The sequence below is a fragment of the Anguilla anguilla genome, chromosome 18 (genome assembly GCF_013347855.1).
Source record: "Anguilla anguilla isolate fAngAng1 chromosome 18, fAngAng1.pri, whole genome shotgun sequence".
Classification (NCBI taxonomy): domain Eukaryota; kingdom Metazoa; phylum Chordata; class Actinopteri; order Anguilliformes; family Anguillidae; genus Anguilla; species Anguilla anguilla.
This window is the reverse complement of record NC_049218.1, coordinates 9,140,882-9,156,249: the sequence shown is the minus strand read 5'-3', so window position 1 is coordinate 9,156,249 and position 15,368 is coordinate 9,140,882. Positions and strand designations below refer to the sequence as shown.

Sequence of the window (15,368 nt, the reverse complement as noted above, 5' to 3'; positions counted from 1 at the left end):
CTGTGTTTACAATGTCCTTCGGTCAGTATCCATCTGGCACCAGAAGGTTGTGCATTCAGTCCCCATTCAAATCATGACAAAGACTTTAAACACAACAGAAGTCCCCCAATGTCAGAGATGGACCGTACGATAAACCCTGAGGTGGACTGGCATCTCATCGAGGGAGCGTGCATCAAGTAACCACTGTGATCAGAATGGACTCCAAAACCAAAGGGGCATCCAGGATTACTCTGACAAGGCTTCTGTAACTTATATGAAGGAAGTTACAGCCCTTCATAAAACGTTGTATAACATAGGTGATTATCAATCAGTTTGTGGGCCAAAGTTCCGATATAATCTAGGCTACTGACATCCTAAAGCAAGACTTATTGGATTAGCTCATCGCTAGCATCCACTGGATAAGAGAGGTGACGCACAGTACGCTACAATAAATGTGTTCGCCTCTAGAAAATAAAACTTATGGGGCTGGTGGGCATTCTTCCTTCATGACGTCATCCTTAATAGAAAAAAATGACTTATCCATCCGGAGACATACGCTTCAATACACATGGAATCTATTATTTATATTTACATTTTTTCGTATCGTATTGAATTTGGATTCCCTGATAATTCTGGGCAATCTTACCTGTGGTCATAACAACATGTTGCATGTTGTTCAGTGAATCAATGAATAAAAAGTTGCAAAGTGATGGTACTTTGTGTTCTCAGGTATTACAGAATAAAAGCTTTGTGTGTCTTTAAATATGGCTAATTTAACAACTCTAGTTCAATTGTACAAGTATACAGTGGGATGAAACACACAAAATGGTGCACCTCTGCACATACCCCAAACTATATACATATATACTTTGTGTTTTGGGTGTGCTGCAATATATAACATTTAATATACAAAGGAAGCGCTATGTTTTATCTGTGCATAATATTTAGGAAAACATTACATTTAAAATTATTTGAGGGAATGATGCTGAGGACATCTCCATTCAAGATGACTGAACTTTTCACTGACAAGGTTACATTATTGCATTGACAACCACTTTTAACAAAAACATGCTGTATAATCTCATCGCAAAATAATTCGAAGACTTCAAAAAATGAGCCGTCAAAATATCAAAAATGACCCCGCGATGGACTGAAGACATGTTGAGGGACAGTATGTGACGTTATCTCTTACCACAGAGCTCTGACCTGAATGGGAATACAGGTGAACTCCAACATGGCTCCGGTTGCTTATTTCAAAGGCATTCATAACCCCTCTCTCATAACTTAGTGCACTATCAGGTCAGTGATAACAATTCCAGCAATAACTGATCGTCAAAGTTCAAAACATTCATCAATGATGCATCAATTTACAACTAGTACATACCGATGATTCCTGTGGTCCCTCCAAGATGTCTTAAAAGCTTGCAATTACATTAACTTCAATCAGTCCTTGTTTGTCTTATTTGAAAGGAATTTTAGGGTAACTTGTGCAAGGTAATTGATTGCCAGGAGGTACTTTACTTAAGAACATCTTTAAGAAAATAATTTCTGTAGTTTCAAAAATAAATGTCAGGTACAACGCTAATTTGCTACAGATATGTATAATTGTATTTTTAATGTATCATTTATTACAGCTGTCCTTTGGTCACCTCGGGTGGATGGTGTGTAAATATGTACTCTATGTAATTTACAGCGTTTGTCACAATCCAGGCTCACACATGTCCCTCCTCTGCGGTGTTGTGTTCTCTCCTGTCTCAGAGCGATGAAGGAGGGGCTCGTCTAAAATATGGTGCAGGTCTTTGACTTCCCCCCTTCGCCTCCTTCAAAGAGAAAAGAGAGAGAGGTGTAATTTGGCCTCGTTCTAGACCCGCTTCACGCACTCTACGCTCAGCACGACCGCCCGCGGTTCACTCACCCTCGCCGCGCACAACGCGTCACGCCCGTTTCCCCAACTGCCGCTTTCATAAGCAGTTCGTTAGCAATCACCCCGCTTAGCCTTTTCGAGTCTGTGCTGTGCCACCCTTCGCCAGACAGGAAGCACTGGAGCAGGAACACGGGTCCTAATCCAACACGCTCGCCCACAAACTGAACGCACAGTTCGGCGTTCGGTGTTAAATTAAGTCTCACAGCGTACGTGTGGGTCCCTAATGGCCTTGTATAAGCCTCGTTACAGTTGAATCACAATTTGAATTTACTGTTGAATCGCATTATACTGTGCAGTGAGATGAGTCCACACTCAGCAGACCACTGCACTACAGGCACTAGAAGTCTCTCTGGTGATGTCACACCATTTCAGACTCCCAGCTACAGCCTGCACTCCTGACACATGACTTTAACCACCACTTGGGACCTCCCATTTTTAAACGCTGTAGTGTTTAATGTCCCCATACAAATGCATCACATACTGGAACGTATCAGACAAATGTCAGAAGTGCTGCACAGCAGAGCCGACCTGAGCCTTTGAGGGGCCCTAAGCAGGACTTGATTTGAGGGCCCCAGCAACCCAACATTATAAATAATGTATATAAATCTTAAAATACTGTAATTAGGGGGCCTCCTGGCCATCACAGAGGCCCTAACCAGCAGCTGTTTCATTCACTTTTTGGGTCTGGATGGTCCTGCAGTTTGTAAGGACGTGCCTTTCTGGCACAAATGCAAGGTCAGCAACAAATATTCGCTCATTGGAAACGCATTGATTTGACGACGGTGAATATGGAAACGGGTGAAAAGTAGAGGAAAAACATGGATGGTAATTTAATGGGAATTTTTTTTTGAAGCATGGAAGTTGCCACAGGAGGCTTAGCACTTTATAGATATGTATATAGGCGTTGTTGTTGCTTACCGTCGCCACCTTCATCTTTCTTCTTCTGATCTTCCAGGGCTTTCACCTTGGCTTCATGCTCATCTGCCAGGGCCTTCCAGTGCATCCGGTTATTCATCAACCCACTCAACATCGGCATGAGCTCTTTGTGGAACCTGGCAAACTCCTACACACACACAAGCACACACATCACCATAATTAACATAAAGATGGGCTTTAAATATGTTTCAAAAATGTAATTCTGCCCCTGGAAATTCCATGAAGTATATACGTTTACAAGTGCAAACAACTAATGTCATTATACAAAATTTCTCACCCCAGGCGAGTTTGAAATGAACATTACAGAAATCAGTAACAGTGTCCAAGAACAAAACGACCCTGGATCTTCAGCAATTATCTACGGGTCAGGTTGAATACCTGACACCTGTAAGACAGGATTTTCTCCCAGTGGTGGATGTGAACTACAAGCGTGAACTAAATGTGAATTTAAGGAAACATCTTTTATTTCGCTGCAATTTGAGATTGCGATCGCGGAACAGGTGTGGGAAATATTAAATTCAAGTAAGCAAGGTGGATGCAGTATTATGTTTTGACTAAATCATAGTCCATGAATTTTCCTTTTTTTATTTAAAGGAGTAATCTCAAAGGCCTAGGCCAGGATTTGGGGATCCAGGGAATGATGTAGATTGTGTTCCTCAAATTTCCACCTCGGTTTGATACTTACCTTGTATACAAATGCACACACGAAATCAATGAAGCCGCATTGCATCTTGGGAAGCTCAGCAGCATGGTTCCTGTCCATCATTGGCTGAGAAGCAATGAAACCATTAAGTAAGCTTTAAGATAGCCAATAGCGACTAATGCTTTTACCAGCATTTACATCTACACAGATCTATACCCAGTCCGCCCACAGGGAAGTGAACAATGGGATTTTATTTAAGGAACTCCAACTATAATTAACCATAATTTGTTATCATTTATTATATTTGTAGTTTGATTTTCCATTAAAATACAATTCCCATCAAGCACTTCAACATCTCATAGACAAAGACTGTAATGAATTATGGGAGGTTGAGACAAGGGAAACAGCAATGTCTGTGTACATTGCCTTTCAAGACGAAGTTGAAAAGATACTAACATTATGCTGACAAGCAAAATTGCTGGTTTGAAAAAGGGTCAGTATTTGCATGTAAATATTATTGATTTTGAAATTGAAAATTGCACAATGGGGATACAGGTGATGATATCAGACCACCAACTATGATTACAGGGGGTGATATCAATCTGTAAGTAATGTAGGTAGAGGTGGCAATATCAGTGTCCAAACAGTGTGAGCAGAGGTGGTGATATCAATGTCCAAATGTGGGTACAGGGGGTGATATCAGCATGCAAACAGTGGAGGTACAGATAGTGATATCACAGCACCAATAGTGTGGGTATAGGGAGTGATGTCAGAACACAGTCAGGGTGCAAGGGATGATGAGTGTGAAATTCTTACAATAGGCTGCTGATCCAGAACATTCCTTTCCAGATCTCCCTGCTCCCAAAACTCAGAAGCAACCATCAGAGCAACCTAAAAAATAACCACATTGTAATTAGATTCGTTTTTGACATGGATTCCGTAGTTAATTCCTGACAACGTTATTGATTGGCCTTTATCGATAAGCAGGACGCGAAGGTAAGCCAGGACGCTAACTCGCACTTTCGCAGTGCTAGCGGTACTTACCTTGCTCTGGACCTCCCATGGTTTTGTGATGGCGGACAGGTCACAGGCCGTCATCATCATCGCCCTGATTTATGTTTTTAAAAAGAGGGACAAGAGCCCATGGGGGAAAAAAAAACAGGAACAATAAAGCACATCCACCACTGGGAGAAATGGCACTAGGGAGGAATTCCTTTGTCATTTTAACAGCAAATATGCAAAGCTAAAAATCTGCTTAGATTCCTGTGTATATTATCAATATGTAATACATATTGTAATGTGGTCTTTACTGGAAATGAAAAGTTACTACTTACATTACAATTTCCTTCCTTGTAGCGTTGTTACCAACAAAGTTGGTGATTTCTTTTTCGTCAGTCATTTGGGAGGTATTATCAACTATCTTCTGGAACAACGTTCTTTTTCTGGAAATCAAAAACTATCCATGTCAGGGTCTTGTGCCATCTACATATATTGCACATGCATAATTCCTCAAGATAAATGCAACTGTAACATAATCCTGAACAAATTCAAATGGATGTCGCTGCATACTTCACATTATTAGACACCATTTGGGCTATCAAGGTTGTTTCAGCTGTTATTTCATTGTACTTCAGTTCACCACCAAGGGCTAGCAAAAACTATATTTCAAGCCACTAGTCAAACAATCAGTCAATTAATCGTGGCAATCATCACAGTTCATCAGTCAATTAATTCCTAGTTAGTTACGTGTCTGACTGCTGCAAATGATTGCAGAACTTTGTGTGTCTACAGGGACAAATTTTAAAAAAGTTCAGAAATTCAGGCTGACAGCCCAGGTGGTCACATGCTTGGTTGTTTCTCCAGGCCCTCATTAGGATGTACACCTGTAGAAAGGCTAACCCAGACAAGCGGAACCAAGCCTTACTTGAAGTACAAGGCCAGGTCTGTGGCAATGATGCACACATCAAACAAGTGCTGCACAGTCTCAAACTGGCGTTTCTGCAGGTTCTGGAAGATGTTCAGTGCCTGTGAACGAAGAGATGAAATTATTAGAGATGTTCAGAAACGACTGAAACGACAACCATGAGCAGCCAGAGGGAAGGTGGTCAAACCTCGTCCTCCATTAGTGTCTTGCTGTACTCAAGATGGTGCCTCTCCATGATAGAGCTTCCATGAAGTTTGGCCAAAGGAGAGGCGCTCCTACAGGAAACAACGTAACAGAAAAAATGACCCATCCATCCGTCCATTTTCTAACTCACTTAATCCTGGTCAGGGTCACCGGAGGTGCTGGAGCCTATCCCATCATGCACTGGGAGAGAGGCAGGAGTTAACCCTAGACAGGATGTCAATCCATTGCAGGGCCCACACACCCTTCACTCACGCACACCTATGGGGCAATTTAGACTCTCCTAACCTAACCTGCATGCCTAAGCTGCTTGAGGTAGAAGAAAGGAACAGACAAAACACTGCAAATATCACATTGTTTGTGTTTGTAAATTGTTTAAGGAAAGAGTCCCAGTGAGACGTACTTTGTTTGGTATAAATTGTTGGTCCCCCGATGGTCAATGTCATGGCAAAATCCGGCTGCCACCATAGCAAAGGCTTCCAGGTCAGAGTAGTATTTCTTCAGAGTTCCCGTCTACAGCACAAGAGAGGGTAGGGGATAGGGGAGCATGTTTCAACCTAAGTCTTTATGCAAAGCATTACATTCAAATAAACAAGTATGAACATTATGGGTACTGGGCTTGTCTACATTGTAATGATATATTCCGAAAAACCATAAATAGCACCATTTTAAACAAAGTCCATGTTGCAGCATAAGATAAGACTGTTTCAAACTACAACAGATAAAATTGCTTTGGATTAAAATGGCTGCGTAGACCTCCTCAGACACGCTAAAAATCATTTCCATTTCAACTGCCCATTCTAAACCGACGAAAGGGGGGAAAAGCATAGAAAACGTGTTTACCATTAAGAGTGCAAACATGGTCTGGCCCACATTGAAACCATGTCTCCAGTTGTGGTAGGTGATGTCACGGTAACCTTTCCGAATTGTGTACATCCATTTGGTCAACGTCTGGTTCATGGAAGCAGAGAGAATAATGTTTATTATTGTCTAAAAGATTTCTTTTAAAACAATTACAGATATCTGAAATATTTTTTTCTAATAAAAGGATAGTTCACTTTCTGGGTTTACACCATTTGACATATAGTGTATATTAGATCTTATTTTGGTTATAGTGCATGTTTTAGATTTAGGTTCAGACTGCTTTTGTGAGCAATGAAAGATATCTCTATCTGGATATCTCTAGTCTAGATATCCAGAGATGCTTCATGACCTGCCAGCTTTACAAGAAAATGCATTTCAAGTAACTCCAAAGCAGTTGGCACAGCTGAGTATGTATGTATGTAGACCTGTAATACCCTATTTTGTTCTTTAAAATGCATATTTAATATTATTTACAGTTAGGACCACTTCCTACAGCTCATGCACAACCTGACAGGTCATCAGAAACTCCTCTAAATATATTAAAAAGCAGTCAGTGCACACAGATACTGTCTGGGCTGAAACAACCCACAAAGTAAACTATACCTTTAAGGTCATATGTAGCTTATTGACTTTGATTAAACAATTATGGTTATACACTTTGTTGCACGTCATTCTGGATAAGAGCGTCTGCCAAACGCCTGTAATGTAATGTAATGTAATGTAATTCAACTGTTCCTGTTTGGATTTTACATTTTAGTCATTCCTATAAAGGATCTCTCACCTCCGCAGGTACTTTGAACTTCTCCACAACCTTTAATTCAAAGAAACAGCGAATGCCACATTTGATCAGGTCGTGCTCTGACAGGGGAAAATCACTGAAGTGAAACTCCAGCAGGTCAACATCTTTGCATTCTGGAATGTTTGTTCTCTGCAAGACAGCAACACACACACACACACACACACACACAGACATTAGACATTACATTATTTTACATTACTATTTTCAATTATTATGGTACAATAAAGAAAAAACTATAACATTTACACATGGCTGTCTGAGTGTTTTTCCTAATTTTCTAATTAGTCAACAGTGTTGATCAACCATAATGGATTAGAACCAAAAGGCATTAACTTGGGTCTTCAAAAGATGAACTTGTTAGGTTAATGACATTTCATTAACTTAGTAGATGCTCCCATGTAGGAAGTAACTGAACTTCTTGATTCCACTAGCTGTTAAAGATGCATATATACTACACATGTACTTTTGAATTCATAAAGGGGACCAAAATGAACTACAATGAGATTCTTCAGGTTGAGTTCTGTCAGTAAAACAAGGGGACATAAATGCAAATTAGCAAAGGGTAAATTTCATACAGACATTAGCAAGAATTTTTTCATGCAGAGAGTGCTCAATGTGTGGAATAGCTTGCCAGGTCATGAAAATCAGGCAGAAAATCTGGGGATTTTCAAGACCAGGCTTGATACGGTGTTAGATGCCGTCTAGTCTATAGGTAATCAGAGCACTAGGCACAACTTAGTCAGGAAAATGGTGAGCATTGTTGGCATTGTTGGGCTGAATGGCCTGTTCTCGTCATTATGTTAGGTTATGTTATGTACAGGTTCTACTGCAAATGGTTGGGCCCAGAAGTAAAGTCAAATCCATACCAAGAGTTTATACAGCTCTTTGTCATCACAGTCCTCTGGCTTCTGGCCAAGTTTCTCCTCAGCATTCTGCAAGGGAAAACACACAGGGAATCAATCACTCTTATCAGCGATGCCAGATGCCTCCCTGTAACTGTCTCGCTAGCCAGCGCTGGAGCTCAGAAGTGATACAGGTGGGTCTGTACAGACCAGGATACAGTGGAGCTCAGAAGTGGTCTGTACTGCCCAGGATACTGTGGAGCTCAGAAGTGGTCTGTACTGACCAGGATACAGTGGAGCTCAGAGGTGGTCCATACTGACCAGGATACAGTAGAGCTCAGAAGTGGTCTGTACTGCCCAGGATACTGTGGAGCTCAGAAGTGGTCTGTACTGACCAGGATACTGTGGAGCTCAGAAGTGGTCTGTACTGACCAGGATACAGTGGAGCTCAGAGGTGGTCCGTACTGACCAGGATACAGTAGAGCTCAGAAGTGGTCTGTACAGACCAGGATACTGTGGAGCTCAGAGGTGGTCTGTACTCACCAGGATAGACTGACGCTCAGAATTTGTACAGGAGGTCTGGCACATGAGCATTTCCTGTGCAATGTCCTTCCTGTTTTCCATTTTGTTCAGTCTGTCGTAGGTGTCACAGTTCAGAGCAGACCATCCTAAAAACTGGGTCAGGGTCTGAAACAATATAAATATAAATATGTGCAACATTTCAGCACATCACAACTAAGTGAAAAAACATTACAAAGCTGGCGATTTTCTGTAAAATTATGTGAACTATTTAAATTAAACTAGCGGTTAAATATGGGAAGTTAAACGAAACTAACTGTGAAAGATGGGAATTTACATCTATAAATCAGGTTTTATTTCTGCTTACTTCAGTGATTTGTTCATCATACTCATCAAACGGCTTGTTATCTTTTCTGTTGAAAAAGGTGGCGATGCCCAGAATTTCTTCCTTTTTGTTCACGATAGGAAGTGAGAGTACGTTCTTTATCATCCAGCCGGTTTCATCCACGGGCTCTTTCTAGAGAGAAATTAGAATAACTTTAGGATTAACCAAACTTTAGAATAACTAGAATAACCAAGAAGAAGGAATAACTTTATACAGTCAACCAAAGAAATTCCAATAAGAAGTATTAGCTTTATGCAGTCAAACTGACTGAATATGATCCAGAACATTCAGCTACACATTCTTGAGTTTTTCACACACACAGTGTTAGTCAGTGACCTTTTACCTGGAAGGCAAAGTACTCATCTGCTGGAGCATTCATCATGTTACAGATCTGCAAAAATGAAGAACACCAAATATCTAACCAGTCCTTTTCTGGAAAATCACTTTTTCATCTACATATAAACACCAAGAGTCAACGAGGTGAATTTCACATTAGACGTAAGTCTGTTTACTGTAATCCACACGTGGAATCTAAATACATGGAATTTTAAATACAAAAAATGACATATGTATGGCTGCAAGCAGTGATTACAGGCATTGAGCAATTTCTAATCCAAGCTTTAAATAAAAAATTTGTACATAAAATTTCTGTGTAACATTGACCTGTGAAGTATAGCTGCATTATAATTTTGCTGTAACAGACATTATTTAACAAACTTACTACTGAACGAAGAATAGGCCCCAAGGATCAATGCTTTTATTAATTCCTCAAACATTAAAAGTCATATTGCAACCATATTTTTGGCACATAATAATAATAATAATAAACCATACAAACAAGCCTGTGATCAGAAGTTTATGCATTATTATCATCGCAATGCAATTCGTTTTTTCTTTTTGCGTGTGTATTTGAGTGAAAATGATCTTACAAAGCCATTTTCTGCCACATAGCTCGGAAGTCCGCTGACAAGGGCCCAGTGGTCGGCTGGCGGGTTGCTTTAAATGAGACAGAAATAACGAGTAAACAAGCAGCACTTCCAGTGTTTTAACAGACATTTTACACACAGAGCCACAAAAGACTTTTTATTGATCACATTTCCCCCTCCGAACTTTAGAGGGCATTTTCGCAAATAAGCACCAGTACAATACTGGCTGGTTTGAATAAATTAACCCATCCTTTTGCAGTTTAATCTATTTGATAAAATGAAATATCTATCTGATAAAATATCTAAGACTAAATTAACAGTACTAGTGCTTCGATCAAACACGGTACACATTACAAAAGAAATAAAAGAGGTAAAGAGCACTACCACATGAGAAAGGTTTTAATACTGCACATATTGCACGGTGAATTTGTCATATTCAGGCAGCACTAGATAGCATTTAATACTGAAAATCCACCATTTTCCAAGGAATCGGGGAGTAGTCAGAGGTCAGCAAGGTTGAAACCCCACAGGTATCCCACATCCAACCATTATGCCATACTCACGGTATAACTTTGATTTCTTCTTTTGCTTCTAGGAGATAATCAATGATCTTGTAGAAATGAACTTCCTATACAAAAAAATGAAAAAGAGATAAGCAAAGGGGAAACGGGTAAGTGGAGTGCTTGATGTGTGTAGGGGGGAAAAAAACAGAAAGGTCAGGTGAAGTACATACCCTCCCGTCTGGGGTCTTTGCGCCCTTGTACGGCTCCTCAAGTCCAAGTTTAACCGGCCACTCATCAAAAAATTCCTGCGGGTAAAAAAATCATCCAGTAATGAACTCAGGTCTTACAAGTCCAGATTCCTTGAACAGGAAATAACAACGTTTGAACGTTGTAACGCTTTGACGTTTATTTTTTTCCCCAGCGTCTCAAAGTCGCACTCACCTTCCCCTTGGACATGTCCAGCAGGCCGACGGAATAGCGCTCGCAGCTGAGGTAGATTCTCACTGTGTACAGGGCCTTGTGAAACTGCCGCTCGATGTCCGTGAGCTCCTCAAACACTTTGCTGGCCGACCACAGCAACATCTGCAGACAAGAAGACGGAGTTGGCGGAGATGTTCGGCATGAGAATCCTCAAAAAATCTTCGGTGCTTTCGCGCCCGTTAAACCGCCGTAAGTACCAGAAAATGAAGATGCGTTAGATTCACAAAGTACCCACGGCAACGGGAACGCACGGACAGTGCGGCACTGTGCGCTGCCTCGTTTATGTGCATCTAAATTATGCCAATTACAAAGGTTTCAGTGCCAAACTGACACACTTTTATACAAATGAATTTCAAAACAGGGCATGCCTGATACACAAAGATGATCACAAATTACCTTTCGCATTGCGCATGGATTTTTAAGGATTTTTAAAGATGACCTGGAACCTGGCTGCAATGTGACACAGTCGGTTTAAAAGCCAGGCAAAGTGTAAGCCAGACTGGTCAGTGAGCATAGCAGCAGTCATAGCTGCACGAGGAAGAAAACCCACCACTATACTCTCAGTAATCTGAGTAATAAATAAAAAGGATGCCCCATGGCTCTGTTTTGTGATGACAAGAACTCCATGCAGTAATAATTTAATCCTCCTGAGGCCTACCAATTCAATTTTGTCTCCTGTAGGGGACATGAGTCTCGGGCCTTAATCTCATAACCCCTATATTCTACAATGCTGAAACCTCCACGACAAGGGACATTTAATAATAATAGAATAAACACTTTTTTTGAAAATATTTTCACTGCAACATATTTTTGTCAAGCAAGGTACTTGTGTTAGGCAACAAATGTGGGCTTTTTTCCCCCTCCTGGGTCTCAGGAGGTTATGTAAGTGAGCTAGCATGCTAGCATGTAGCAGCTTCCTGTTGGGAGTAATACTCTTCCTGTGTCGTGGAGCAAACCGATTTGCAGTAGCTAGACTGTTTCGGAGTCTTTGCTGTAAATCAGAGATCTAAATTTCAAGTCCTGGAGTGTGTCTGCGGTACTACAGGCACAGGTGAAAAATCCAGGTTCAGAATGTAAAAGTCCTCCCCAGGATTTTGCTCCAGTTTCCAGGATTTTCTAATTAGCACAATTCTTCAGCCAGGAGGTAGAATTACATAGTGAAATCAGCTGGCCGAGTTCATGGGTGGAAGAAACACATGGCAGAACTTTTACTTTCTGACCCCGGGCCTTTCCACCTCTGACTTCAAGATACTGTTCTGTGCCAGTAGGGTTTTGCGATTTCCTTCCAATCACTGTTGAGTTTAGGCCTAGGAAACAAGGTATTTGGAATATTTAGCCAATCAGTGGCATAAACTGAAACACGCCACAAACCAGCCGACCAGGATGGAAGTTTAAGCCCTGATCTAGGATTCAGGATTCCTTGAAAGTTATGTAGGCTGTGATCTGACTAACAGCACTTGCATATAATATTATTATAAAGGCATATGAGTTAACCATAATATCAATGCAAGCTTGCATTTTCTGTAAATCTTATGCCACAAAGCATTCATGTCAAATTACAGGTTTTTTATCGCTTGCAGTTAACATGGCAGTGACCTGTGTGATGCTCTATTCACTTTGTAAGGCTAAAAGCAGACAGGGAAGGTGTGATTGTCTAGGCTCACACACCATGTTTACACAATTTATTTGATCCTTGAATATCTGCATTCTGATGTTTTTGCCTTATAAACTGCAGATAAACAGCACACCATAATTGGTTACACTTATAATTGTGATGGTTTTTCATTGAAAAACAGTAGGACTACAGGCCCTTTCACTTTGTGCTTCCCTGGATGATAGATTTTTCCCTCTGTACAGGACGTCAGATCACGTGAACAAAACTTCGAAATGGACGGATGTGAGGTCCTACCTGACTCTTTCTGGACTCCACATTGTAGAGGTAATTGGTGTGATGTTGCTGGAAAACCACTGTCACAAAGTTAAGGTAATTGTTGAAGACCTGGAATGTAATTGAAAGTCTTCAGTTAGAAACCAACCCGAAAAAGCTTCCCCGTCCTCCCCAAAATGATGCAGTATATGAATGCGTGTATGTTCCAGTGTTTCAGTGTATGTAGGCCCCAGGGATAGAACCTACATCCTTTGCATCGTTAGCACAAAATGCTACCAACTGAGCCAAAGGAGACCGCAGGCTAGAACACTGAACGCCTGCAGTGAAACTTTGCTACTTGATCTGTTTTTGGAAACAGAGGACAGACTGATAAGGGTCTAATGCTGGCCTCTTTTATGACTCGCACTAATAATTTTGACGGGAAGCGGACAGGCTTGGCTGCAAATTACATGGATTTCCACAGGCTTGACTTCTTGGGTTGATTTCCCACTTTTGTTGGTCAGTATCTTATTTGTGCCAGGCGACAGCCAATCAGACCAGCAGCTTTGCCCCTCCCCACATTCAAGCAGGAGACCTTCTTTTCATTTGATTAACCACATGACAACACAGTTGCCCGTTAATCACTACACAATAAAGCCTGTGACAACACAACACTACTGCCTCTTACACTACTGCATGTTACACTGTCTACACAACATTGCTGGATTTACACTGCACAAGAGTGCTACCTGTTACACTACACACCACTGCCTGTTACACTATACAACACAATTGTCTGTTACGCTAAACAACATTACTGCCTGTCACACTACAAAACAATACTGCCAGTTACACTATACAATACAACTGCTTGTTACACTACACAAGATTACTGCCTGTCAAACGACACAACACTAAGACCTGCTAAACTACACAACACTACTGCTTGTTAATCATTATGCAATGATAGCGCCTGTTAATTCCGTACAATGAAGATATAGTACAAAATAGCATTGTACCACAGGGGAGTTGATCCTACGATTGTTCCTGTTCAGCGGTACTGTCACATGGCACTTCTGAGCACTACTAATCTAAGGAAGAAAAAAAATAGCTCCTCATCATTCTTACCTCCTCATCTGTTTTTGAGAATTGACTTTCTCCAGATTTGTTTAATGCCATGATGACAGCCATGGGTTCCTTTCCTATCATCAGTGGAGCAGAGAGCATGTTCTTTGTGGTATATCCTGTCTGCTTGTCCACAAAATCGCTGAAATGAGAATCCTGAAAACAAAGAAAAATAAAAAGAATTACAGCCAATATTTGAATCAACTGTTCAAGGCAATCCTTCAGTAGACATTATCAATATTCATTGAGGGAACTTATGAGAGTGCGCCATGATTTCTTTAAAGGTGTTTTCAAGAAAGGAAAAGTTTGTCTCGCAGTTTTCCCCACTTGTAGTCAAATACCACAATGCACTGTTAACACTACAAGAGTTATCGTGTTTCGAAATAATTTTCACTCAGATTTAAAACGATGGCATGGATATCTCAAGTTATCACAAGTTATTGCTCTTTAAGAACATTTATTGAAGCCACAGCCATTGGGACAGAATTCACATGTATTCAGAGTTCACGCTAGCAAATCAGGTCTGATGCAAGTACCTTTTTAACATCTGGAACATTGTATGACTTCTTTGAATGAGCCGTCCATCCAACTATGCCCATGTCAGTGGGGAACACAATCTCGGCGTCTGGTCTGACCAGGTTTTGTTCGAATTTAGAGGTGGCGGTCACATCGAAGAGGAGGGTGGTCAACTCGGGGATTCCATTCCTGGACCTGCACAGGAAAAAGCTGCACTTTTCCGCTTTGACCAGCTGGCATATCCTCTGAAGGACCTTGTGCATCGTCTTCTCCATGACGGTCTCGTTCTGCAGTTCTTTGATAATTTGAAATATGAAGGCGGCTTCCTGGATCTGGCTGACATCTTTGAATGAGGTGGCTTCTTTAACGTCGAGGGAGAAAGCCGCCTTGATGGCGTCAGCTTGCACCTTTTTATCAAAGTATTCCTTGGCGAACTGGGGGTTGTTCTCAAGGTACTTCTCAACGCTGCCCTTGTCAGCCATTTTGTCTCGTTTTTTTGTTTTTTTGTCCTCCTCTTTTCACAAATACATCACTTGTGTGAAATCAGGAAGGTAGCAGAGAAGCCGTTGAGTCAGGTCCTGCCAGCAGTGTCAACCAGCATCATTCGCTCCTTGGCAATAGAAAGAGAGCCTCTTGCTCTTGCCAACAGAAGGCAATGGCTTAGTGTCTAAGGGGATCCAAGCGGGCCCTGATTAATGTGACGTCATGGCATTAAGCCAAGCTTTCTTAATCTGCAAATCCCACACTGATCAGTTTAGTTTCGACAATCCAATCAGAGCTAATGAGCACCAAATTACCCGGGGGTATGATCTACACAGGAAAGGTGTCGACATAAAACATGATCGTTGTGTTCATACGACGGTTATCCTGGCTGCTGGCCCGCTGAACGCTCATCTTCTGGGACGTCCTCAGTCTGGCTGTTTCTGTGGCGACAA

General features: G+C 41.2%; 1 protein-coding gene across 3 annotated transcripts; it reads right to left on the bottom strand.

Annotated features, from left to right (window-relative positions):
* Positions 1 to 1,663: 1,663 nt before the first annotated feature.
* On the bottom strand, positions 1,664 to 14,915 carry LOC118218300 (cone cGMP-specific 3',5'-cyclic phosphodiesterase subunit alpha'-like). Of its 3 annotated transcripts, XM_035400881.1 has the most exons (23): positions 14,454 to 14,915; positions 13,921 to 14,073; positions 12,835 to 12,924; positions 10,887 to 11,027; positions 10,676 to 10,750; positions 10,506 to 10,570; positions 9,946 to 10,012; positions 9,360 to 9,407; positions 8,999 to 9,148; positions 8,656 to 8,799; positions 8,137 to 8,202; positions 7,253 to 7,399; positions 6,451 to 6,558; positions 6,011 to 6,120; positions 5,594 to 5,681; positions 5,407 to 5,507; positions 4,817 to 4,924; positions 4,527 to 4,590; positions 4,299 to 4,373; positions 3,525 to 3,608; positions 2,822 to 2,966; positions 1,847 to 1,858; positions 1,664 to 1,799 (listed from the first exon to the last, which is right to left on the bottom strand). In XM_035400881.1, exons 1-23 carry the CDS (start codon positions 14,913 to 14,915, stop codon positions 1,759 to 1,761), a joined length of 2,544 nt encoding a protein of 847 aa, XP_035256772.1. In that variant the 3' UTR covers positions 1,664 to 1,758. The 3 variants fall into 3 exon arrangements, with proteins under 3 accessions (XP_035256772.1, XP_035256771.1, XP_035256770.1); XM_035400880.1 differs by lacking the exon at positions 1,847 to 1,858 and having other exon boundaries at positions 2,807 to 2,966; XM_035400879.1 differs by lacking the exon at positions 1,847 to 1,858.
* Between the last annotated feature and the right edge of the window lie 453 nt (positions 14,916 to 15,368).